The sequence below is a fragment of the Sus scrofa genome, chromosome 9 (assembly GCF_000003025.6).
Source record: "Sus scrofa isolate TJ Tabasco breed Duroc chromosome 9, Sscrofa11.1, whole genome shotgun sequence".
NCBI classification, from domain to species: Eukaryota; Metazoa; Chordata; class Mammalia; order Artiodactyla; family Suidae; genus Sus; species Sus scrofa.
This window is the reverse complement of record NC_010451.4, coordinates 93,282,765-93,308,678: the sequence shown is the minus strand read 5'-3', so window position 1 is coordinate 93,308,678 and position 25,914 is coordinate 93,282,765. Positions and strand designations below refer to the sequence as shown.

Genomic DNA, 25,914 nt, shown 5'->3' with positions numbered 1-25,914 from the left:
GGCCGGCAAGCCAGAAGCTGGGGTAAAAAAGCAAGGGAAACAGAGCTCCAAGTTGCACAACTTGGGTGAAAACAGGCCATCAGTTCCTGCATCCATTCCAGAGGGTTAGGTACCTGAGGGAGCAAAGCGCTGCCGGCCTGCTTGTCCCGGACAAGGCGCTGTGCTCCTCCTACAGCAAGCAGTTCACTGCAGCCTAGATGGGTAAAGACCCTACGTCTCGGCCGTCTCCACCGCCGAGCCTTTCCCAAGCTTGCAGCGTAAAATCCAGGCCCCGGCGAAGATGCCCGGGGAAGGCGGGGCCCGGTCCCACCAGCGCGCAGGCCCGTCTCGCTCCACCCCCACCCTCGCCCCCTCCCTACTCCCACTCCCCGCCCCTCCACCCCTGGCTTCAAGTACAGGGCGGGACCCACACGGCTTTCCAGCCAATCCCCGATCTCCGGTGACCGTGGGGCGGGACCCTCTCGACTTTCCATCCAATTCTCGCTCCTGAGCAGGAGTGAGGGACCCGATCCGCGCAGCCATAGGCTGCAGACGAGGAGGCGAAGCTCGCGGGGCAGTGACTAGCCAGCCCGCGGAGTCAGCGTACCCTCCCTTCCCTGACCCTTCGGGGTGGGGAGTAGTTTGAACAGAGTTAGATAGCGTGGAGCGTAGTGTAGAGAAACGGAGGTGTTAGAACCCGGCGGGAGTGTCCTGCCACCTGGCATCTCGCTTGCCCAAGTCAGAGAGGAATCCTCGAACTTGGGCCACTAGGCTGGACCGTCGTGGTGCTTGGTTGGATTTCTCTCACTTGGTGGTTTCTTGAGTGTGTGGAGCTGCCCTTTCGTTGGTGGGAGGAGTCTCCGAGTTCTCGTCGCCTTCCACTCCTGTCTCTAGAGCCAAGCTTTGAACTTGTAGCCCTGCGACTGGGCGCCGGCACCAGATATCCGGGCACTGGGAGGTACCTTTTTCCGGGATCCTGTCTAATGGAAAGGAATGCCATTGTCTTAGTTGTTAACTTAGTTAATCATGTCATTTTTATACAGCTCTCTGGCAGACGGACTTTTTGCGTGTGTTTGCTGTGATTCCCAAAAGTTTGAGGCTTGGGGCCTCCCAGCCCCGACGTTGTCTTCCACCTTCTTTTACCAGTTTTTGTTAATTCCCCTTCCCCTGCAATTGTTAAGCTGTTTTCTTCCTCCCCACAGTTACCAGCCCAGTTCAAACCCCTGTAACCTCAAAACAGAATTGTTGCAACAAGCTCCTGGCAATCCTAAACAATTCATCTTGGTGTCCTGGTATGTGATAATCTATTTATTTTACTTGTTTTCCTGGTTCTCTTTTCCACTTCAGCCTGCATCTTACTGCTCCCAGGAAGCCCACTGTAATTAAATCCAGCATCATCATTTTCTTAATGCATTTATAGCTTTTTTGGAATTGTATTATTTCATCTTGGTGATTGAGAATTCAGAACAAATAATCCTCCATGAAAGAATCTGATAATTTGTATTTTTACTGTGTCACTTATGGTGAGTTAAGACTGGTGAGTATGGAATTGGTGGTAGCCTCAGTTTTCTGGAATCTAGTAACTGGCAGGGATGTATATGGAGAATAGCTTATCTTTTCTACATATGTTAGTTTCCTATTGCTGCTGTAACAATTTATCACAAACCTAACAGGTAAACACAAATTTATTAACTAGCAGCTCTATTGCTGTGAATTCTGCATAGGTTTAGCTGGGTACTCTGCTTAGGATCTCACAAAGCTGAAATCAGTTTGTTGGTCTGGGTTTTCTGGCAGCTCTGGGGGAGAATCCACCTCTAGTGTCATTTAAGTTGTTGGCAGAATTCACTTCCATGCAGTTACAGGAATGAGGTCCCCATTTTCTTACTGGCTGTCAGCTGGGGCCTCTCAGTTCCACAAGACTACCTGCGTTTTCAAAGCCAAACATTACCTCCAATCCTTTTCATGATTTTATTCTCCCGGGCTCATCATCTGCCACACCTGGAGAAAGCTTTCTGCCCCTGAACTCGCAAGTAATCAGATTAGGCCCACCTGGATATTCTTAGTTTATGGTCAGTTGTGCAATAAGACCATCACAGTCAAAAAGGTGATAATCTCACATTCCCAGGTTCTGGGTATTAGACGGGCAGAATCATGCGGAGCCATTCAAAGAATTTCCACCTAGTATGATATAGTTAGCTCAACCAGATTATTTTTATAATGTGGTTTTGCAGGTATTAAATCATAACAATTCTGTCTGATTTGAGTATCTTCTCTACACATGCATTTAGTTATTTGTCTGGAGGCACATGGCTAGAAAGTGACAGAGTTGGTATTTAGGCCTGAATCTACATTTCCTTTAGATCTGAAGCCATGTTTACAGATGGTCAAAGTGTGGTGCAGCCAGAGTCATTAGGTAGAAGAAGCTGAGGAATTATGAGATTTTTGTTGCACCTCATTTTTGGATTATCTCTTTATGTTAGTGGTGTCAGCCAAGTTCTTCTCCCCTAACAAAGAAAGCCCAAACTGCAAAGGCATAAATAAAAGGTTTGTTTGGTTTCCCTCCACCCCCATACAAGAGGAAGGAGTCCAGAGCTAGTAGGAAGATTCTGACACCCTCAATACATGGCTGCCATACATGGTCCAAGGTGGTGTTCCACTTGGCACTTTTCTTGCAAGGCGGTGAGAAGGAGAAAGCACAGGGAGAACACGTGTAGTTCTTTACAGAGGTATGATCTGGAAGCAGCATACAGGTCACTAAGCCATACTGACCTCAGAGGGAGGGTAGAAAGATAAAGCTATGTGTCTTATACCCACCAGAAACTCGGCATTCTGTTAAAAAGGGGGAAAATTGACATTGGTTGAAAACGGTCTCTGCCAAACTATTGTTTTTGATAATGTTTTATTCTGTAACTTTCTGTGAGTGGAATATTTTTGCTTTTAGTTTTAACATGTAGTATTTGAAAGGACAGGAACTTCGATATTAATGTTCCTCGATTCCTTAATGGCTATTTTAACATACAGTTTATGAAGGCTTCTTTGAGGACTCTTACGTCATTCACATTTTGTGTTACTTTGATTTCTCTGATGAAAATGAATACGTTTGTGGAAAATGTTTAAGACTGTTGGGGATACATGAGATCATTCTGTGTAGGCCTCACACCATCTGCAGGATTAGGTTACAGCAGCTTGTCATACGATTTAAGTATTCTGTAATATTTTGTACCTCTATTGTTGGATGACTCTTAGACACCTCTTCCTACTTTGCTTTTCAAAGTCCTTCTCTCATCCCATTATCCTTTTCTACACATCTGATTTCTACCTGCCTGTTTAGACCTGCTGTAGGTCCCTTCACCCACTATCATGTAGCCTTTGTATAGGGGGAAAATTGTGGGCAAACTGATCTGGGTTTCAGTTGTTGGTTTGACATTAGGCAAGTTACTAAGTCTCTGAGTTTTGACTTCCTATATAAAATGGCAGTGAATGCCACCTTTCAGAGATAATATGAAGATTACAGAGACAACTCATTTTCTTTAACACTTACTGCAGTAGTTGGCAAATAGTAGGTGCTCAGTACGTGGTAATTATACTAGTCCCATTGATGACTCCTTGACCTTTAGCAAGTCTACATTCTTTTTTTTTTTGGTTTTTACTTTATGTTGTTTTATGTTATTTATTTTATTATTTTACTTTTTAGAGCTGCACCCATGGCACATGGAAGTTCCCAGGCTAGGGGTTGAATCAGAGCTGCAGCTGCTGGCCTGTGCCACAGCCACACTGGATCCAAGTCATGTCCAACACCCAGACCACAGCTCACAGCAACACTGGATCCTCGACCCACTGAGCAAAGCCAGTGATCGAACCCGCACCCCCATGGATACCAGTTGGATTCGTTTCTTCTGCTCCACAACAGGAACTCCATTTGTTTGTTTTTAAAATTGGTTTTCTCGCTCTGAAAAGTGTACCAGTGCGTAAGGACTATGACCAAGTCCTGGATATGCTCTGGTCCTTAAATACTGACATAGTGAATTAGAACTAGCATCTAAAAGGGTGTTTGTGAGATTAAATTGTGAGTGCTTTTTTCTTTAGTCTTACTATTGTGATCACATCATGGAAAGTCAATTGGCTAAATCAACTGAAGAACGGACGTTTCAGTACCAGGATTCTCTTCCATCACTGCCTGTTCCTTCGCTTGAGGAATCATTAAAAAAATACCTTGAATCAGGTATGGTTGTACTCTTTTAGCATCTGTTAATTTTTTTTTTTTTTTTTGGTCTTTTTGCCTTTTCTAGGGCCACTCCCGTGGCATATGGAGGTTCCCAGGCTAGGGGTCCAATCAGAGCTGTAGCTGCCAGCATACGCCGGAGCCACAGAAACGCAGGATCTGAGCCGTGTCTGCAACCTGCACCACAGCTCACGGCAACGCCAGATCCTCAACCCACTGAGCAAGGCCAGGGATCGAACCCGCAACCTCATGGTTCTTAGTCGGATTCGTTAACCACTGAGTCATGATGGGAACTCCCTGTATCTGTTAATGTTTTTAGCAACTTAGAAAACTGCAGAATTGTTAGAAGTTGGTAAGGGTCTAATTGCTTTTTCTCTAGGCTCATGATAATTAAAAGTATCCTTAAAACAGCCAAAACATTTCTGTCTTTCTTTCTCATGTTCATTTTTCTATAGTTTCAAAGCCAGGTAGTACTGTTAGGCTTCTAATAAGAAGTAGCCGTCCTCTGCCTCATTCCCCCTGCTGTAAATCCCACTCCTTTAGGCAAGCATTTTCAGATATTTTATCTGCTTCTTCTGGATATAAACTAACATTCTTCTACTACTATTTGTTGGATTTTTTCTAAATTGTAGATATTATATGTTAGTTCCTAAAAAGATGTAGATTTCACTCTCCTATACCCCCTAACCCTTCCCTTCCCGATAGTTACGCAGTCTCTGCACTTTGTCTCATTTCCTCAGTGTAGTTGTACAAAAATCACCATTTAGTGTTCACTTGATTTAAATTCACAAGATTTACCTGAATTAATTTACCCAACCTTTGAGGATTTATGGTTATTCAGTTATTCACAAGAGAACCATTCAGTGTACAGTTCTTTGATTACCCTTTTGCTTCAATTTTTTTTTTAATTTTGCTCAGTTTTCATTTGCTTAGTTTGCTTTCCATCCACAACTAATTCACTCCCAAATATACCGAAAATCCCTGAATCCACTTAAATACATTAGATAGTTCCTCAATGTCATTTCTTCTTGGAGACATCCCTCCAGGGCCCTCTACCCACTTGATCCACTCAGCACTTCCTTTTCTGGAACTGGCTGGACAATCTTCCTGGGGCTCTCTGTGGCAATCTTCCTGGTGTTCTTCTCACTTCTCTCCTGTGTTGGATTCTCCAGTTCCTGGGTTCTGTCTTACTCTTTCTCTTCCTTTCTTTTGCTGAAGTGCGTCTTCAATAGCTACGTGAGAATGGGTGTCTGGGAGGAGAATATCCAGACCACAAAAGGTATTTATGCTACTCATACTAGATTGACTGAGTATAGAATTCTAGCTTGGAAAAGACTTCAGTTTTGAAGGCACTGTTTTTTTCCTCTTAAGAAGTCTGCTGCCATTCTGTTATTTGATCCTTTATATGTGACCTGTTGTGTTGCACTCCCTGCATGTGTTTGGAATCTTTTTCTTTATCCCTGTTATTCTGAATATCTCAGTGATGTTCTGTGGTACATGGGTTTTTTTTCATTTATTTCTCTGAATACTCAATGGGTTCTTTTAGTTTAAAAAGCCACATTCTTCAGCTCTAGGAAATTTTAAAAATATCATTTCTGTGATAGTTTTCTCCTCCTTTCTTAACCCTGTCTTTCTGAAACTCCTGTTATTTGGATCTAGATCTTTCTGGGTGAAGCTTTTAATTAAAAAATAAATTGTTTCCTTTCATTATTGGCGCCTGTTCCTTTTTGGTTTATTTACTGTTAGGTATCATCAATCCTTTTTTTCATTTTTTCTTCTCTGTGACTTTCATGTGAGAGTCTTTTCTCAAATATCGGGCAATCTTTCATCATTCATATTTAAGAGTCTGACCCTAAAAAGCTTACTAGGAGCCCTATGCGCATGGCTAGGGCTTGGTGAGTGGTGGGCCTTACAATGAGCCTTGTAGGTAATGGGACAGAGATCTAGCAGTTCCATTAGGACATATCCAGATACCAGTACTCCTTTCTCTTGGACTGATGGTTTCCCCAAAGAAAATCTTTTGTCAAGAAGGCATAAGCCTGAATGCTAGTGTTTTGGAGGCTGTGTAGGGGAAGAGGATGGGATGGCTCATTGTTGGGGTGTACACTTTGATTGTAATCCCCGTTTTTAAAATGAGGGCTAGAATCCATGTATTCTGCTTGTTGGGTACAACTTCTCCTGAGGGTAAACCTTCAGATTTCTACTGCCCTTGGGAGTAGTTGCCTGCTTTCAAGCATGAAGGAGATCTCTAGGGTTGAGTGTGGATGGGGTGGTTGTTGCTGCTTCTGCAGATGTTGATTCAGTTGTCACTTTGTCCCCTGCCTTTGAAAGTCCATGTGTCTTGAATTGGAGAACCTTCCTGGGGTTGTGTGTTAGTTTGCACCTAACCCCACCCCATCTCTCGCTGTCGTCCACTCTCCAGGCTCTGGATACTAACTTTGTCCATTCTGTGGTCAGTCACCTTTTTCCCATGTGTTTTCTTATTTGTAAAAAAGCTTCACTTGTCTCTTGTCCTCTCTTCTTTCATTTTCTTTGTCCTTATGAAGTTATGCCTTTTTAGTTATGCTCTTATTTTAGCAAATTTCTAGAAGTAAAAATAAATTTATGTATTTAGTTCACTTTGTTTAACTGGCAGCCCTCTGATTAAAAAAAAAATTTTTTTTCTTTCATCTGGGAATTGTTGTTTCTTTTTAAAAAAAAATTCAGATTATTCACCTCACTTGTGCTCTCTGAATACAGCTATTTAAATTAACTTTAAGATAAGACTTAGAATCAAAATAAAACAAAAGGAAGATATTAATGTGCCTTGATTTCTGACTTAACTTTCATCTCCATAGTTTAATTTTCAGAATACTTGGTTTTTATGGATTAGAAACCCTGATCCTTTTGTGTGTGTGTGTGTGTGTGTGTGTGTGTGTGTGTGTGTGTGAGTGAAGGAAACCATTATTGATCACAGGGGACCCTAAACTGCCTCGAGAAGGCTTTACACTTAAATTTACATATATACTGCATTTACATTCATAATGTTTAAAACTCTGAACATTAATGGAAAGAAGCTTTAACTTTTCCTAGTCATGGCTAAACAGGATTTACTCTCCTTTTGGGCTAAATAATAGTCATGTCTGTCATTTCAACTGTCATCACCTAGAATGATTTTAAAATAATTTTTTGGGAAATGGTTAGCAAATGGTTAGTATCCACTGTTTCATTTTTTAACTATTTTGCATTATTGCTTTTCAGCCTTTTTCATGTTGTAAGCTCTATTATAATTTGTTGGTCTGTGGTCCAGTAAATGTAATTGCTTTATATAACTGAGTCTCAAGATTTAAGTAAAAATAATTGAGTTTGTGGTACTTGACATCTAAATAATGCATATTTTTTCTTTATAGTAAAGCCATTTGCCAATGAAGAAGAGTATAAGAAAACTGAAGCAATTGTCCAAAAATTTCAAAATGGTATTGGAGAAAAATTGCAGAAGAAATTACTCGAAAGGGCAAAAGGGAAACGAAATTGGGTATTTATGTTATTTTATTTATAATTAGAATATTGATACTTAATGGAAAATAAAAGTGTACTCAGCTTTCATTTTAAAATCCTTACTCTTATTGTTGCCATTTTCATCATTCAAAAGAATGAATGAATTGCTTAATTCCGGGGAGTTTTGAGTGTTGTCTGTGGGCTCCTCTCTTATTATATGGGGAACTTGTTAAAATTCAGAGTTCCTAGGACCAGTGATTCTGATTCAGTACCTGTGGAATGGGGGCCCAGAAATCCTTATTTTAAAAACTGTTCTTTGTAGTTCTGATCCTAGTGATTTGTAGGCCATGCTTGAGAAAAACATTTTGTCCAAATAATCGTATCCTAAAAAACCTCAAAACACTAAAATAGGACATCACATTGGTGGCGTAGAAATATTTAAACAGTGCATGGAAGAAAAGGGCCATTACAAAATTGGAATGAAGAGTGGCTGAGTATTCTGTGTTTCAGTTAGATGAAGAAGATTGCTTGTGGAAAATTATTGAGATCCTCAATAATTATCACAGCAATCTCCTTTGACTTTTTCATTTTAACTACTCCGCTTCTGTAGTATCAACCAGGGGATGAGATTTCATAATTTAAGATATTGCCTCAGTCTAGAAATAATGATTATAACTATCATTTAGTTTTAGAAATGAAAAGCAGGCTGATCTTTTTTCATTAGCCTTTTATACCTATGATGGAATTAGAAAATTTTATACTTTATTTTTGTTCCTCAATCTAGAGCCTTGATTGACTTAATTAAATTAGGGCAAAGGTAAAGAAGTTGTTTGTTCTGCTTATATCCTTTTCAGTTAGATCTTTTTCCAAATGACTCATAATAGTTTATGACATCACATTCTTCAAAAAGTGCTCTGGGCAATTTGATGAGATCTACTTATTTAAATGTAAAATTCTGTTGTGAAAGAGGGTCGCATAGAAAGCAGTGTCTGTGAGAAATCTAAATTAGTTTTTTTGTTTGTCTGTTTGTTTTTTTAAAGGGCCGCACCTGTGGTATATGGAAGTTTCCAAGCTAGGGGTTGAATCGGAGCTGCAGCTGCCATCCTACACCACAGCCACAGCAATGAGAGATCCAAGCCATGTCTGCGACCTATGCTGCTGCTCGTTGCAACACCAGATCCTTAACCTGCTGAGCAAAGCCAGGGAGCAAACCTGAATCCTCATGGATACTAGTCGGGTTCTTAACCTGCTAAGCTGCAATGGGAATTCTGAAAAATCTAAATTAGTTTTAAGCCTACTGAAAATATTGTATATTTCTAATTTAGTATTTCAGTTTTTGCTTGAATAAGAAACATGATAATGCCTTCGTAATTGTTGTAATTGAGGATTCGTGGAATATCTCTTGTACCCCAGGTATTCTGGGAAAACATACCTAGAGTGCTTTGTTGTGTGTTTGTGATTTCATTATGATCTATCTGAAGGTATCTGTTTCAGTGCTTTCTTGTGTCATGTTTTTAACACTGTATAGTACTTATTTAAGATCCTGTAATTCCAAAAGAAAGAAATGATCACAATAGCATTGTAATAAAAGAAAAAGAAAATGAATAGAGTGTCCCCCCAGCAGTTACACATGTAAGTATTATCAATAATATCAGGCTGATGTTCTTAATTTCTTACAGTTGGAAGAGTGGTGGCTGAATGTTGCCTACCTGGATGTTCGTACACCGTCACAACTGAATGTCAACTTTGCGGGTCCTGCGCCCCATATTGAAAACTACTGGCCTCCAAAGGAAGGCACTCAACTGGAAAGAGGAAGTATATGTCTTTGGCATGTCTTGAACTACTGGCAGCTATTAAGAAAGTAAGGATAGTTAGGTGAATTTAGTTATGTATTTATGTAAGGCCTCAGGTGGCAAATGTTAAGAAGCTTAATTTATGCATTTAGGGATGAATACTATAGCTGTGACTGTTTGGTTTATAAGTACTATAATGATTTCTTGGTCAATATAATTTTCTTTTGGTTTGTTTTAATAGAGAAAAAATACCTGTCCAAAAAGTTGGAAATACTCCTCTAGATATGTATCAATTCCGGATGCTGTTTGCCACCTGCAAGGTTCCAGGAATCACTAGAGATTCAGTTATGAATTATTTTAGGACTGGTAAGTAGAAAGCATGTAATTTTTTTGGTAAAAGCATTGGGATTTGGGTAGTTTTGCTACAATTTGTCACAGTTTCTTCTGTGATATCCATAGTGCATGGAAGTTCCTGGGTCAGAGATGGAATCTGAGCTGCGGCTGGGACCCATACCACAGCATATGGAAGTTCCCAGGCTAGGGGTTGAACTGGAACTGCAGCTGCTGACCACAGCCACAGCCACAGCCATACAGGATCTGAGCCATATCAGCAACCTATACCTCACCTCACAGCAACGCAAGATACTTTACCCACTGAGCAAGGCCAGGGATCAAACCCTCATTCTCATAGATACTAGTCATGTTCATTACTTCTGAGCTGCAACAGGAACTCCTGTGTTCATAGTCACTTTGATGGCACTTTCTGCTTGGTGTCCTAGCATATCTTCAAATAGAAAATTCTGGCTTCTAGTTCAAGAATTTTTTTTCTTAGAATTTTAATAATTGAGTATTTCTGCAGAATGTCATTATAAATGGATATTTTTCTTATATAAATTTTTATATAAAAATAAAATTTCATTTGCCAGTTTTGCTTATAGTATGAGAGGTATGATTTACTTTCAAGTAAAACTCAACTTCTCTTTGTGAAAACTCATTAGGTATTTAATGTCCTTAAGCCCAGGCACATTTACCTTGATGTTGCAAGAGCCAGAATTAAAAGAAAGAATTAAGGGACCAGGTTATTTATGGCATAAAGTTTAATGTTCAAATATTAATTGAAAAGATGAACAGGAGAAAATTGATAGGAAAAAAGCAGTAGCAAAGACAGACATTTCGGATGTCAATTAGGAACTATTTTCAATGGACCTGTTTTTGAATTCAGTCTGTATTAGTATGTCTGTACATAAGTCCTTTAAGTTACAGTGTAAGATGGGGATTGATTAATAATGTTCTTCTTGATACAGTGGTTAAGCTGTCATGGTTAGTATGTTCTTGAACTTATGGCCATGTGAAAAGGTGCAAATAGAGATAAAGCTGATGTAATCAGAAAACATGAAGAAATATCAGCAAGTTTATGACAAATACAATTCAGACCACATAAGTAACTGTGTGGCTGTTTTAGTTTAGGCAGTCAGCTTGGAAGACCTGAGGATCTGAATAATAAGATGATTTGACACTTTTTTTTTTAAATTTTTGTTTTTGTTTAGTTCACTTTGTTGTGGTTGGTGGTGGTGGTATGTGCATGTGTTGCAGGGGAATCTCCCAGGCATGAATACATGTGGCATGTTTGAAGGGCATATGGATGGAGCAGAGTAGGTGAGAAGGAAAGGGGCAGATTGGAAAGGTAACTCGAGTCTAGATGAGACAGTACTTTGTAAGCCAACTAAAGTCTTTGGCTTTTACTTAAAATGTGAATAGATACCAGTAGTGGGTTTTGAAAAAAAAGAATGCTATGAACAGATACATGTTTTAAAAAGATCATTCTACCTGCTGTGTGAAGAATGGATTTTGAGGAGGGAGACATGTAGAAGCAGGGAGCTCAGGTAGAAGCTTGTTTTAGTAGTGGTGAGCCATGCTAATGGCATGTCCTAGGGTGGTAACGTGGAGGTGGTGAATAATTATTAGATTCCGGATATATTTTTAGATTTGGAGTTAGCAGAGTTATTTGTAGATTGATTGTGAGATGTAAGAGAAAAAGAGGAATCAGAGATGACTTCAGGTTACTCTTCTTGAGTATCTAGGGGCTAGATAGATGTACTGGGTAATGAGGTGGGAAAAATTGGAAGGAAAAGTTTCCTTAAGACTGTGTTGAATTTAAGGTACCATTTGGACATCTGAGTGGAGATGTACATTGGCAGTTGGATGCAAAGTTTGGAATTCTGGGGAGAATTCAGGACTGCAGATAGATTTAGGAGTCAGCATTATCAAGCACAGAAGAGCTAAGATTACTTTTGGAACACATATAGATGAAGATTATCTGCACAGTACTGATCACAATCAAATACAGTGTTTGGTGGTCAGAGCAGGAGCAGCCAGCAAGAGAGACCTGCTTCTACACGTACTCTGCCTACTCTGCTCCATCCGTATGCCCTTTTTTCACATGGCCATAAATTCAAGAACATACTAACCATGACAGCTTAACCACTGTATCAAGAAGAACATTATTAATCAATCCCCATCTTACACTGTAACTTAAAGGACTTATGTACAGACATACTAATACAGACTGAATTCAAAAACAGGTCCATTGAAAATAGTTCCTAATTGACCTCCGAAATGCTTTGGGTAGTATAGCCGTTTTTACAATATTTATTCTTCCAACCCAGGAACATGGAATATCTTTCCATTTCTTTGAATTTTCCCATCTCTCTCTCTCTCTGTCTTTTTTTTTGGAGGTGGGGGGCTGTGCCTGGGGCAGGTTCGATCCCTGGACTTGCTCAGTGAGTTGAGGATCCGGCATTGCTGCGAGCTGTGGTGTAGGTCGCAGACACGGCTCAGATCCTGCATTGCTATGGCTGTGGTGTAGGCCGATGGCTACAGCTCTGATTCAACCCCTAGCCTGGGAACCTCCATATTGCCGCAGATGTGGCCCTAAAATGACCAATAAAATAAAACAAAATAAAATCATCCCCCAAAGAAACTTAATTCAAATAGCTCTCCTGCAGGGTTTCTTTGCTACCCTTTCCCTTCCCATCCTGTACATACATAAAACTAGAAAGTCCTTCAGTAGTTTGGAATTTAAGTGATTCAAATATATGTACAAATATTTGAAACTTTGATGGATTCCTGGATGTTTCCCGTGGAGCGGTTTCAAGTGTATGTATTTATAACATAACTAAAATTGTGTCACTTATTAACGTGTTTTTATTAATGTGATACATTTGATGAATATATGATAAATAAAATATCAGGGGAATGATTCTTTTTCTCTTGGACATAAATATGCAGCTTTACTCTTGTTCACCTCTGAGAAATTTGAGTCTTATGTTCTCTGTTTCTTTTTCCAGAGAGTGAAGGGTATTGTCCAACTCACGTTGCTGTGCTGTGTCGAGGTCGAGTTTTTATCTTCGATGTAATGCACAAAGGATGTTTGGTCACCCCACCAGAGATTCTCAGGTTTTCAAACTACTTTATTGAGTCTCATTAGGCCTTAAGCTTTTGCTTGCATTGAAAAATAAATGCTTACAATTAGCTTTGCTGGAGTTCTCTTATGGTGCCATGGGTTACGAATCCGGTGTTGTCACTGCAGTGGCCTGGGTTCAATCCCTGGTCCAGGAACTTCCACATGCTGTGGGTGTACCCTCCCCCCCAAATTTCCTTTGTAAAGGATGGACAGTGCGGGGTTCCCGTCGTGGCTCATGGCTAACGAATCTGACTAGCATCCATAAGGATGCAGGTTCGATCCCTGGCCTTGCTCAGTGGGTTAAGTAGCTGGTGTTGGTGTGAGCTGTGGTGTAGGTCGCAAACATGGCTCGGATCCTGCATTGTTGTGGCTGTGATGTAGGCCAGTGGCTGTAGCTCTGATTCATCCCCTAGCCTGGGAACCTCCATATGCCTTGGATGCGGCCCTAAAAAAAAAAACAAGGTGAATAGTAAGATGAGAAATAAGAATTTTATATATGCTAATTAAAAAAATCTGTATTTTATTTTTAATTTAAATTCTTTTATTTTTACTAAATGTGTATGAATATATTATCCCTAGAGAAAAAGTAAACATTATAGTTATTACCTATCCCATTCCTTGCCCCCAATTTAATCCCTACTGCTAGTTTGGTATATTCTCTCCTTTCAGATCTGTTGCAGTGAATTTACATATATGAAGATATATGTATATTTCATATATATACAAATAGTGTGTATATATAAATAATGTATATATAGAATATTGTTTTATATATTTAAATTTAAGTTGGTGTTATAGAAATATTCCAATGTAGAGGGAATTATATAATGAAGCTTCTCCATGTACTTATCCCCCAGCTTCAACAGTTATTAACTCCTAGCTTCAGCAGTTAGAAATTCATCATCTTGTTTCAATTAGACCTCCTTCTGCCCCTCCCCTCAACCTCCTCCATGGGTTATTTTAAAGAAAATCTCAGACATAATATACTTTCACTATAAATATTTTAGTATGGATCTCTAAAAAATAAGGACTCTTAAAAACATAAATACATAGTACCTTATCACACCTAGTGACTTGCTTTTTAAAAAAAAATTAATAGGAAATCTTTCATATATTAATATACAAACAGTACAGATTTTCTAGATTGCCTTATAAATGTTGAATTGTATATATTGATATATGTTTTAAATTACTTTTATTGAGTATTACAAACATGTATAGATGCATACATAGAAGTATATCGCCAAATATTTATGCAGCCACCACCTAGGTCAGGGCATAGAACATTTCCACTATTCCAGAAATCCCCCTTGTACTACTTCCCCGTTGCTGGGCTTTTCCCTCTTTCTCAAGCATGATCTCTTAGGTTGCTTATAGCTTTTATCAGTACAAAAAAGCTGCTATGAAGATTGTTGTCCGAGTCTTTGATGCCCCACATACATTCATATTTGATTACACGCAGGAGAGGACTCAGGGAGTCATGGCATATGTATACATTCAGCTTGTGTTGGTGCCAGCTTCCCAAAGTAGTTGTGCTTTGGAAAGCACAGTGTTTACACTCAACACTTGTGTAAGAGTGTTGTGGGAGTTTCTTAAATATTCTGGATATGAGCTTTTCATTGGTTTAATGTGTGCTCTTTTGTTCTATTAAAATTGTCTTTTGATCAACAGAAGTTTTTCATTTGAACCTAGTCCAATTTATCAATCTTTTACCATACAGATTATACTTCCTCTATCTTGTTAAAAATTTTTTTTCCTAACCCAGTGTCAGGAAGATATTTTCTTTCTCTCTCTCTCTCTTTCTCTCTTTCTCCCTCTCTCCCTCTCTTTGCTTTTTAGGGCCACACTCGCGGCATATGGAGGTTCCCAGGCCTGGGGTCGAATCGGAGCTGTAAGTCCTGGCCTGCAGCACAGCCACAGCATTGCCGGGTCTGAGCCTTTTCTGCAACCTACACCATAGCTCACAGAAACTCCAGATCCCCTACCCACTGAGGGAGGCCGGTGATCAAACCCAAGTCCTCATGGGTACTAGTTGGATTAGTTTTGGCTGCACCACAATGGGAACTCGAGCAAGCTATTTGCTTATATTGCATTCTAGACTTTTCTTTTTTTGCCTTTGCACATTTACATTAACAGTCTGCCTAGAATTGATTTTTGTTGTTTCTTTTTGGGGGGGGCGGGGAGGGCCTGTACCTGTGGCTTAAGGAAGTTCCCAGGCTAGGAGTCAAATCTGACCTGCAGCTGCCAGCCCACGCCACAGCCACAGCAACACAGGATCCGAGCAGTATCTGTGACTTACACCACAGCTTGTGGCAATGCCAGATCTTTACTCCACCAAGCGAGGATTGAACCCACATCCTCATGGATACTAGTTGGGCTCTTAACCCACTGAGCCCAATGGGAACTCCGTAGAATTGATTTTTGATTGTGGCATGAAGAAAGCGTAATTTTATACATTTAAAGAAATAGTGATCTTTTAGGTATTTTTCTGCAGTTCACTTCTTTTAGTCAATAAGATAGTAATATTTTCTTATTGGAATAGACACATATACCTTACTCACTTTAACTGTTGTATAATATTCCACCAAGTGGACATACTGTAGCTTGATCATTTCTCCGTTAGTATGCATTGAGGTAGTTTCCATTTGTTGCTGTAACAAACAATGAACATTTTCAAGCTTGCCTCTTTATGTATTTGTGAGAAAGTATCTATGTTATTAGAAATGAAGTTTCTGGATCATAGGATACCTGCATTTGAATTTGTAAAGGAAGTCCGTTGTCATTCAAAGCAGCATTATGTTCCCTGCCAGTATTTTATGAGGATACTCACTTCTCCATATCATTGCAGACAGTGTAGTTAAACTTACAGTGTGGTGAACTGACTTGTGAAAAATGGTTTTTGTTGTTGCTTGAATTGGTGCATCCCTCATTACTAGAGAAATTAGACATTGTTATATATGTTTATAGGCGATCTGTGTTTTCTTTGAGTTGCTTTTGCCTTTTTTTCTTTGGGCTGTTTTTTTAAAATTCTTACTTGCATGTCTGGACTCCAATCGTTTATCAATTATATGTATTGCAAACATTTTCCTCCAGTTAACAAAATTTTTTGGTAATTGAATAGATATTGTTAATTTTGATGTAGGCAGCGTTATCCATCTTTCAGGTATTTTGCTTTTGTGTCTTGAATAATGTTCGTGTCCATTGCAACTATGCTATTTAATTTGTTCCAAATTTGACTTATAATTATTAGATCAGGCTTATTAATTGGATTACTCAAGAGCCACTTTGCCAGAAATCGCATACATGTGATATGAGGGCTAAATTCAGCCTATGGCCTGTTTTGCTTGACTAACAGACAACTTAAATCACTATTTAGAAATGAAGAGAATTCACATAAAAATATGGATTTCTGGTTTCCCTTAAAAAATAAATGGAAGTCCTATTTGTTCAGGTTTTAACTCTGTTGATTCAGCCTCACAGGTTGTATTCTTGCCTCTCTACATGCTCTACAGTCATCAGTTCTGTAGCTTTAAAATTCAAATTTGATTGTATCTCACCTCTGCTTAAAATTTTTAAATGATTCCTTAGCGACTGGAATGCAGCCCCAGTTCCTAAACAGTGAGCTGGATTTGACCTCCATTCATCTCTTAAGCCTTGTCCTTGTGCATCCTATCCTCTTACCCTTTTCTCTGCTTGCAGCTCTGTCATGTTAGGGTATCTGTGGTCTTAGCATGTGCTCACTATTTGGAATGCCTTGTGCCTTTTCCACCTTTTATGTAAGAATTCTTCATGCCTTATATTTCTGGTTGCATGTCTCCACAAGGTCATACTTCCTACTTGATGCCCTTTCTCTTAATTTCCCATTCCCTTTCCTCTCTTCATACCCAAGGAGTTAGCCTCCTTTAATCTCTTTGTAGCCTTGTGTTTTTCTCTATTGATTATTTAAATTGTATTGAAATTATTGATTTCTGTTTTCATATGCAGATGGAGCTCAAGAGATTACTTGCCAGGTCTTTTTTTTTTTTTTTTTTTTATTTCCTTTGCTGAATGTAGGAAATTTTATTTGGAAACAAGATGCATATCAGAAGTATAAGATAGATTGGTCAGATTCTGAATCTAAGTGAGTTGGAGCCTCAAGAGAAATGTATTAAGCAGCCATCTAGGAAGGAAGGAAGAAGTTGGAACCTCAAAAGATGGGACACTATACATAAAATGGATAAACAACAGGGTCCTACTGTATAGCCCAGGGAGCTATATTCAGTATCTTATAATAATGTATAATGGAAAAGGATCTGAAAAAGTATATATGTGTTTATATACACACACATATATATACACTTTATATGTATATATATACACACACATATATATATATGACTGAATCACTTAGCTGTGCACCAGAAACTAACACAACATTGTAAATCAACTGTACTTCAATTTAAAAAAATTTTTTTTAAACATAGGATAAATGCAGAAAGTGTTTTGGAGTTAAAATTAGTATGAATTGGTATCTGGATTTAGAAAGAAAGACATTCAATATGATTGAGTAGGCAGGTAATATTTTAACAGGAGGCAACAGAAGAACCATTTCAATTTTTTTCTGGGTTTTAATAATCACTTTAAGACAATTCACACACCATACCTTTCACCCATTTAAAGTGACAGCATTTTATCATTTTTTGGAATATTCAGAATTGTGCATTCATCTTCCCAATCAATTTTAGAACATTTTTATCACTCCTACAAGTAACCCTGAACTCATAAGCAGTAACTCCCCATTGCTCCCGAACTCATACCCCATCCAGTAACAGACACTTCTCATATCTCCCAAACATTCCCACCCCACCAACCCTAGGCAACCTTTCTCTCTCTTTCACTTGACTTTCTATCTCTATGTGTTTGCCTCTTCTGGACATTGTATATAAGTGGAATCTTATATGGCCTTTTGTGTCCAGGTTCTTTTAGTTAGTGTTATGTTTACCATGTTGTAGCATATGTCAGTATATCTTTCCATTTTTGTTTGAATAATACTTAATTTATGGCTAAAACACATTTTATTTAATCATTCATCTTTTGATGGATTGTGTTGTTTCTACTTTTTGGCTGCTGGGAATATAATGCTGCCTTGAACACTTGTGTAGATAGTTTTTGTGTGGACATACGTTTTCATTTTTCTTGGGTATATACCTACGAGTTAAATTGCTAGATCATAACTCCGTATTAAACCGTTTGAGGAACTGCCATACTGTTTTCCAGTATGACTGCACCCTTTTACATTCACATCAGCAATATTTGAGGGATCCAATTTATCTACATTCTCAAAAACACTTATTATCTCCTTTTTTGATTGTAGCAATCCTAGAAGATATGAAGTGGGATCTCATTCTGGTTAATGGATTCTTGTCCATAATGACAATGTTTAACACATTTTCATGTGCCTATAGTTGTTTGTATATCTTCCTTGGAGAAATATATATTCAGTTCCTTTGTCCATTTTTCACTCAGATTGTTTGGAGTTTTTTGGTGTTAAATTAAAGGGGTTCCTTAAATATTTTTAATATTAACCTATAATCACATATATGATTTGCAAATATTTTCTCACATTCTGTAGGTTGTCTTTTCATTCTATTGTTTCCTTTACTGTGCTGAAGCCTTCAGCTTGATGTAATCCCACTTGTTTGTTTTTACTTTTGTCCTATGCTTTTTGGTGTCATATCTAAGACATGCTTGCTAAGGCCAGTGTCAAGAAGCTTTTCCCCCATGTTTTTTCCTAGGAATTTTATTGTTTCACATTTTATATTAAGATTTTTGTATGTGGTGTAAGGTAGGGATCCAGGTCCATTCTTTTGTATGTAGGAATTTGATTTTCCCAACACTTTATTTAAGGGGCTGTCCTTTTACCATTGTGTAGTCTTGTCTTCTTTGGTACCCTTGGCACTTCAGCTGACTGTGTATAAGTGGATTTATTTCTAGGCTCTCTATTCTGTTCCATTGATCTGTATGTCTGTTTGGTGCCATGCTGTTTTGATAAGTGTAGCTCTGTAATACATTTTGAAACCAGGAAGTATGATGCCTCCAGCTTTGTTCTTCTTGCTTAAAACTGTTTTGACTATGTGGAGTTTTTTGTGGTTCCGTATGAACTTTAGAATTTTTTTCCCTATTTCTGTAAAAAAATGCCTTAGGATTTTGATAGGGATTACACTGGCTGTTGATCACTTTAAGTAGTATGGACTTCTTAATGGTGAAGAGTTGGCAGTTGTTATCTGATCTTTTCTTATCAAACTTAAAATGTCATTTCAGGTTGAATACATTTTCCCTAGTAATTGCTCTGTTGGTGACCATTTTTTTTAATGAGATGGTCATTTCCTGCTGAATATTAAATGGCCATATCAGGGAGCAGGAAGAAGTTTAATAGTCAGAACTGGTGCTTTGAAGTTGGAAAGGCGGCACCTTATACCATAGGGAGAAAAACAGTGAGGAAGATTTTATTCCTTAAGCATTCAGAATTTTTGCTGCTTACTGTGCTTACCACGGAACCACTAACTCTAAAATCTTTATTTGCAATTGAAGCAAAATCAGAGTTGGAGAGACAAGTTAGCAGGAAGAGGTAAGGCAAGTTGCTCCGACTGTTGATCCAGATGGTTTGGTTTATAAGCCCTCATCAAAGAGGGGGGCATTTTGCAACAAATAGTTTATTTCTTCACCAGTGTTACAGAAATAACTAAGGAATAAAGGAAATTATGCAAATCAGTAATTTTTTTTTTTCCAGTTTTGAACGTCACAAATAAGGGATGGCTACTAGGGGTGCCTTTTGACCATTTATTAAGCTGTTGTTAGTGCACTTTCTAAGAAACCCTTGGAAGAGTTTAAATTGAAGTAATTTTTTAGCATATGCCATGAGGATGTAGGGCTGAAACTAAATGGTGGATTTTTGACTGAAGAAAATTTCTTTATGGAGGAACCCTGTTATTTACCTGCCATATGTTTAAAGATACTTGAAACTCATCAGACTGGGAGTGTAGAATGCTGTGTTTGGGGGGGAATAGATTATCCTTAGCTAATAGTCTTTAGAATATAATGATTAGAAATAACAGTGGCACATGTGAAATTTAAAACTGACTTCATAATACTTCTATTTTTGGATTAAACCCAAATATTAATTGGGTATAAAATATTTTGTTACATATACATGCAAAAAGTTTTCAGTTAGATTAAAATGTGCATGATATTTGTGAGATTTACCAGAATATTTTTTAAGTTCTCCATTATACAGGGTATTTACTTAGACCCTGAACATGTATTAAATTTTGAAAGTATAAATTACATTAGCCAAACACCAAATTTATTTACTTCAGGTATTATCAAATATACTTTTAATGTTAATAAGCCACAAAATTACTTAAAAAAAAAAAGATGTAGAAGTTCATTGTGACTCAGAGGGTTGAAGAAACTAACTAGTATCCACCAGGATGCAGGTTTGATCTCTGGCCATGCTCAGTGGGTTCAGGATCTGGCATTGCCATGAGCTTTGGTGTAGGTCACAGACATGGTGCGAATCTGGCATCGCTGTGGCTGTGGTGTAGGCCGGCAGCTGCAGCTCAGATTCAACCCCTAACCTGGGAACCTCTATAGGCCACAGGTGTGGCCATTAAAAACAATAATAAAGGAGTTCCCTTCGTGGCGCAGTGGTTAACGAATCCGACTAGGAACCATGAGGTTGTGGGTTCGGTCCCTGCCCTTGCTCAGTGGGTTAACGATCCGGCGTTGCCGTGAGCTGTGGTGTAGGTCGCAGACGCGGCTCGGATCCTGCATTGCTGTGGCTCTGGCGTAGGCTGGCGGCTACAGCTCCGATTCAACCCCTAGCCTGGGAATCTCCATATGCCGCGGGAGCGGCCCAAAGAAATAGCAAAAAAAAAAAAGAAAAAAAAAAAAACAATAATAAAAAAGTAAATAAATAAAAGATGTGGTGTAGGAGTTCCTCTTGTGGCTCAGTGCGTTTAAGGACACCACATTGTCTCTCAGAGGTTAGGAGTTACAGCCCTGCCTTCACTCAGTGGGTTAAAGGTCTGGTATTCCTGCAAGCTGCAGTGTAGGTTCTAGACACAACTCTGATCCAGTGTTGTGGCTGTGGTGTAAGCCTCAGGAGCAGCTCCAATTTGACCCCTAGCCCAGGAATTTTCATATGCCGCAGGTGCGGCTGAAAAAAAAAATTGTAGATCTAGGAAATAAATCCCTTGCTGTTGAGACCTTATCCCTTTCTTTGGATAATTATCAAAACATATTTAAATACTGATAAACTTGATGAGCTATTAAAGGCCATGTAGCTAGTGATCCTGCCTGCATTTTTTGTTTGGTTGGTTGTTTTTTTGTCTTTTTGCCATTTCTTTGGCCGCTCTCGTGGCATATGGAGGTTCCCAAGCTAGGAGTCTAATCAGAGCTGTAGCTGCCGGCCTTCGCCAGAGCCACAGCAATGCGGGATCTGAGCCTCGGCTGCGACCTACACCACAGCTAACGGCAACGCTGGATCCCCAACCCATTGAGCAAGGCCAGGGATCAAACCTGCAACCTCATGGTTCCTAGTCGGATTGGTTAACCACTGCACCACGATGGGAACTCCAACCTGCCTGCATTTTTTTTGAATCCTCTTTTTTTAATTTTCCAAAAGGCAGTTGACATTTGTCCAAAAGAAGTGCCACAGTGAACCCGATGGACCAGGAATAGCAGCGCTAACTAGCGAGGAGCGAACTCGATGGGCTAAGGTTATAATTTATACTTTTCTTTTGCGGTATATTTGAGAATCAGTATATTCAAGTATACGATGTAATGATTTGATATTTGTATACATTGAAAAATAATCACCACTGTAAGTCTCTTTAATGTCAATCACTGTATAGAAATTTAGAAACTTTTTTCTTGTGATAACTTTTAAGACCTGTTCTCTAGCAACTTTCAAGTGATATTTGAAAATGAATGATGTATGATGATAATGATATTATTAACTATAATTTATACTCTTTGGGGGGATTATGCTATGATTTTTATTTTATTTACATTTAAATTTCAAATTTTAAGATCCAGTATATGCTGCCCCTTTGTTCACATTTTTGAAACAAAGATAAAAAATAGCTTTAAATGTGCAATGTGTTTAATATTGCACAATATTAAAGAATTAGAGAAAATCTAGGGGGGTGGCATAACTGTGTACTTTTTACATTACAAGCCATGCAATGGAAGGAAAAACCTATTCAGGACTGAACAGAGAGGTCCTTGAATCTACTCTTTTTCGCATTCTTTAAGTTTTGGTGAAGTATAGTTGATTTACAATGTTGTGTTGCATTTACACTTTTCTTGATGAACCTTTCCCCTAACCTTTTGAGAAGCTTTTAAGATTTTTTTGGATATTTTGTATTTAACTTGTAACATTTTAATTATCTCCTTGCCCTTTAGGCACGAGAGTATTTGATTAGACTTAATCCAGAGAACTTGACTCTGTTAGAAAAAATTGAGAGCAGTTTACTGGTATATTCCTTAGAGGATGGCAGTCCACATGTAACACCAGAAGATTATTCTCAGGTATTTAATCATCTTGGTTTGTTATTTCTTCCTGAAAATTTTTTTTGGTGGACTCTTGTGTATATTGAACATGAGAAGAAATTTATTACCTGAAGGCTCTTAAAACTTTCTTAGCTATGTATATACATGTACCAAATGAAGTTTATACATAAACAAATAATGCTTTGTAAATTCTTGCCACGTTGTTTAGGTCCCTTTAGATATATCTTGTGTGTTGTTTAAAGAAGTCTGATTATTACTTGCTTCTCACATGTCAATGTTTCCCAGTCTTTTCACTGTTAGTATATACAGGAAATTTGCATAGTACACTGGAATGAATGAGGTTTTCATAACCAAAGATTACATGAAACCTACCTATAAACTCACACCAATGTACCTTGACACCTTAGTTGGTCAAATCTGTCCAAAGAATTTTATCAGTCTTGTGATTTATTGTTAACATTTGGTTTTCTAGAACACAGTTGCTTTAGTGAAATCAGGGGTTATTGTGGCCTGTTTTTCTTTTTTCTGGGGCCATATCATTTCCTGGGAAAGAATAAAAGGTAATAAAAATATTTGTAGGAGTCTCAGAGTCTTCTGAAAACACTGAAGTTACTTCATAAATGCATTCATCAATATTAAATGAAAGAAATAAAATAAAATAGACTTGAAAGCATTGTACCTGGAAACCAATATTTTCCTCTTCTTCAGCTATATATTTTTTTTAGCAGAATCACCAAACATCTTGAGGAAGACTGTGTTTTAATGAAGTGCAGTTGATAGTTAGACATAATTAGATTATAGCTCATTGCTCACACACTCTAGAAGTTTCTAAAACTACTTTGCGATGTACTCTGATATTTATGTTCTGTTTCATACTTTGTTTTTGTAAAGAATATTTACGATGGTTTCATGACTCGCTAATGACCAAAACTCACTGATTGAGAAACAGGCTTAGTGAGATATGCAATCTTGAAATATTTTCCTTGTAACTATGTTTAATGACTAAACTTAGCAATGCCTCGTACACTGTTCAAATTGCAAAAGCCTTGTTCTTTGAATTGTATATTCTCTAAACATCCATGAATATTGTATCAGCATTCTCTTTTCTGATAGAATTTCTTGGATTTTGAGTGCTGTTTAAAGTCAGGGCCAAAATTACTATCTCTTGAGTCGAACTCTTACCATTTGATTACATTTGATTTACCCAAAGAGGAAAAGTGAAATTTTTCTTGTATGATTATGTGTGTATTTAAGACATACATACTTAAAATCCAATATTACAGTCCTTTTAATTTGGAAATGTTAAATGTATTTAGGTAACTGCAGAGATTCTTACTGGAAATCCAACAGTACGCTGGGGTGACAAATCTTATAACTTGATTTCCTTTTCTAATGGAGTATTTGGCTGTAGTTGTGATGTAAGTAAACTGCTGAAGTTATTTTTTCCTTTTACTCTTTTAGGTTAATTTAATGGCAGTAATCTACAATACCAATGATGTCCTGTGGTAGAATAAGTAAATACTTCTTAGCTTTATGGCATTAAAGTCAAGGGTTTAGTTAGGAATTCCTCAGTGAAAGCAGAGCATAGGACAAATTATTTTCCTCTATAGTCAGGTAACAGTTTGGTGTATATCTGCAAAACAAAATTTACGTATATTTTTATGTTGTATAAATGCTTTAAAATCTACTATTACCTGTTGCTGAGAATTACAACCCATTTTAAAAGGTAAAGCACTATGTATATGTTCTGTGCACAGAGAAATGCATGTGGATATATTTCTAGATTTACCTAGTAATTGTGTAACTTTTTCTAAAATGACCTATGATCTTTGGAACATTATTTACCTCTGGATGTTGAAATGTCTGGTATTGGGAGTTCTCATTGTGGTGCAGCAGAAATGACTCCAACTAGTATTCATGGGAAAAAAAATGAAAAAGAAAAGAAAAACAAAGTAGCTATTATTGCCAAAGAAAGTTGAGCGGTGGATGTGCAGGTAATAGAAACTATGCTATTGTAGTAACTCATCAGGGTGAAAAGTTGCCATGAATTGTTTTGAAAGATTTCCTCTTTCTAGGAGTCCACTGTTGACAAAAAATTGTTTCTTGTTTATTGCTTCAGCTTTTTTCTCTTTAGCTCCTTGTTTGATTCTGCTTGACCTTCTTAGTCTAGGTTATATCCTCTCTATTTCCTCAAAACTTCCCCTTTGTGTAGCAGCTATACAACTTCTGACCTCTTGCCTCCCTTTCTCTTTGACTGGTCAGCTGCAGTTGATTACTGTATTTTTTTTTTTTTTTTGTCTTTTTGCTATTTCTTTGGGCTGCTCCCACGGCACATGGAGGTTCCCAGGCTAGGGTTCCAATCGGAGCTGTAGCCACGGGCCTACGCCAGAGCCACAGCAACGCGGGATCCGAGCCGCGTCTGCAACCTACACCACAGCTCACGGCAACGCCGGATCGTTAACCCACTGAGCAAGGGCAGGGACCGAACCCGCAACCTCATGGTTCCTAGTCGGATTCGTTAACCACTGAGCCACGACGGGAACTCCTGACTACTGTATTTTTCATATGAGCTGGCACTGCCTTCCTCTCTTAACAGTCCTTCTCTATTTTCTGATTCTAAAACTGACCTTAGTATTATTCATAACCATTTTCCTCTGTGCCTGCTCTCTTCTCTGGTTTTAATAGTTTCATTGACCATTTCTGCATAAGTAGCTTACAGTTCTACTTTTCCAGTTTTTACCTATTATTCTCATTTTGAGAGTTTTGTTTCACTGTATGCTAAATTGTCAAACTGACTGTTACATGTTATGTAAGGGTTAGTTACCATCATCATCAGAATATAGAGTTCCTCAATTACATACTATTCCATAAAATACCCATAGGTCTATAATTAGGGATAAGGCATTTGAGAATTCTGTGCTTTTATTGGGTTAAGAGTAGAGGGAAAGTGAAAATACAATATTGGGTCAAATTTTAACTTGACATAAAGTATTCAAATTCTTGCGTATTTTTATTTTAGCATTCTCCTTTTGATGCGATGGTTATGGTAAACCTCAGCCATTATATTGATCAGAAAGTTTTGGAGAACGAAGGAAGATGGAAGGTATATTAGAACAAATATTTCATCCCTTTTCTTCTCATATTTTTATAGATAAAATATTTTAAAATCTCTGTTTTCAGGGTTCAGAAAAAGTACGAGAAATACCACTTCCAGAGGAGCTTGTTTTCACTGTGGATGAAAAAGTATTAAACGACATCAACCAAGCTAAAGCCCAGTATTTCATGCAGGTAGACTTTTCACATTTCTCTTTGATTAGTGATACTTTATCTTTTAACTACTATGTATGAATATTTGGCTATCATCCAAGTATGATGGCATAAAACATGTAAAAATTATAGCTTTAATACTTTGATTTATGTCTGAT

The 25,914-nt window shown here is 38.2% G+C and overlaps 1 protein-coding gene across 1 annotated transcript in view; it reads left to right on the top strand.

The window, feature by feature from the left end:
* Nucleotides 529-25,914, top strand: part of CROT (carnitine O-octanoyltransferase) — a 44,545-nt gene continuing 19,159 nt past the window's right edge. Inside the window, exons 1-12 of the mRNA NM_001243217.1 lie at nt 529-937; nt 1,182-1,271; nt 4,066-4,201; nt 7,591-7,715; nt 9,358-9,539; nt 9,713-9,837; nt 12,819-12,927; nt 21,600-21,693; nt 22,382-22,507; nt 23,806-23,907; nt 25,509-25,592; nt 25,670-25,777. Coding sequence (NP_001230146.1) covers nt 4,087-4,201; nt 7,591-7,715; nt 9,358-9,539; nt 9,713-9,837; nt 12,819-12,927; nt 21,600-21,693; nt 22,382-22,507; nt 23,806-23,907; nt 25,509-25,592; nt 25,670-25,777 — 1,170 coding nt within the window. The 5' untranslated portion in view covers nt 529-937; nt 1,182-1,271; nt 4,066-4,086. The remainder of the gene's footprint in view (nt 938-1,181; nt 1,272-4,065; nt 4,202-7,590; nt 7,716-9,357; nt 9,540-9,712; nt 9,838-12,818; nt 12,928-21,599; nt 21,694-22,381; nt 22,508-23,805; nt 23,908-25,508; nt 25,593-25,669; nt 25,778-25,914) is intronic.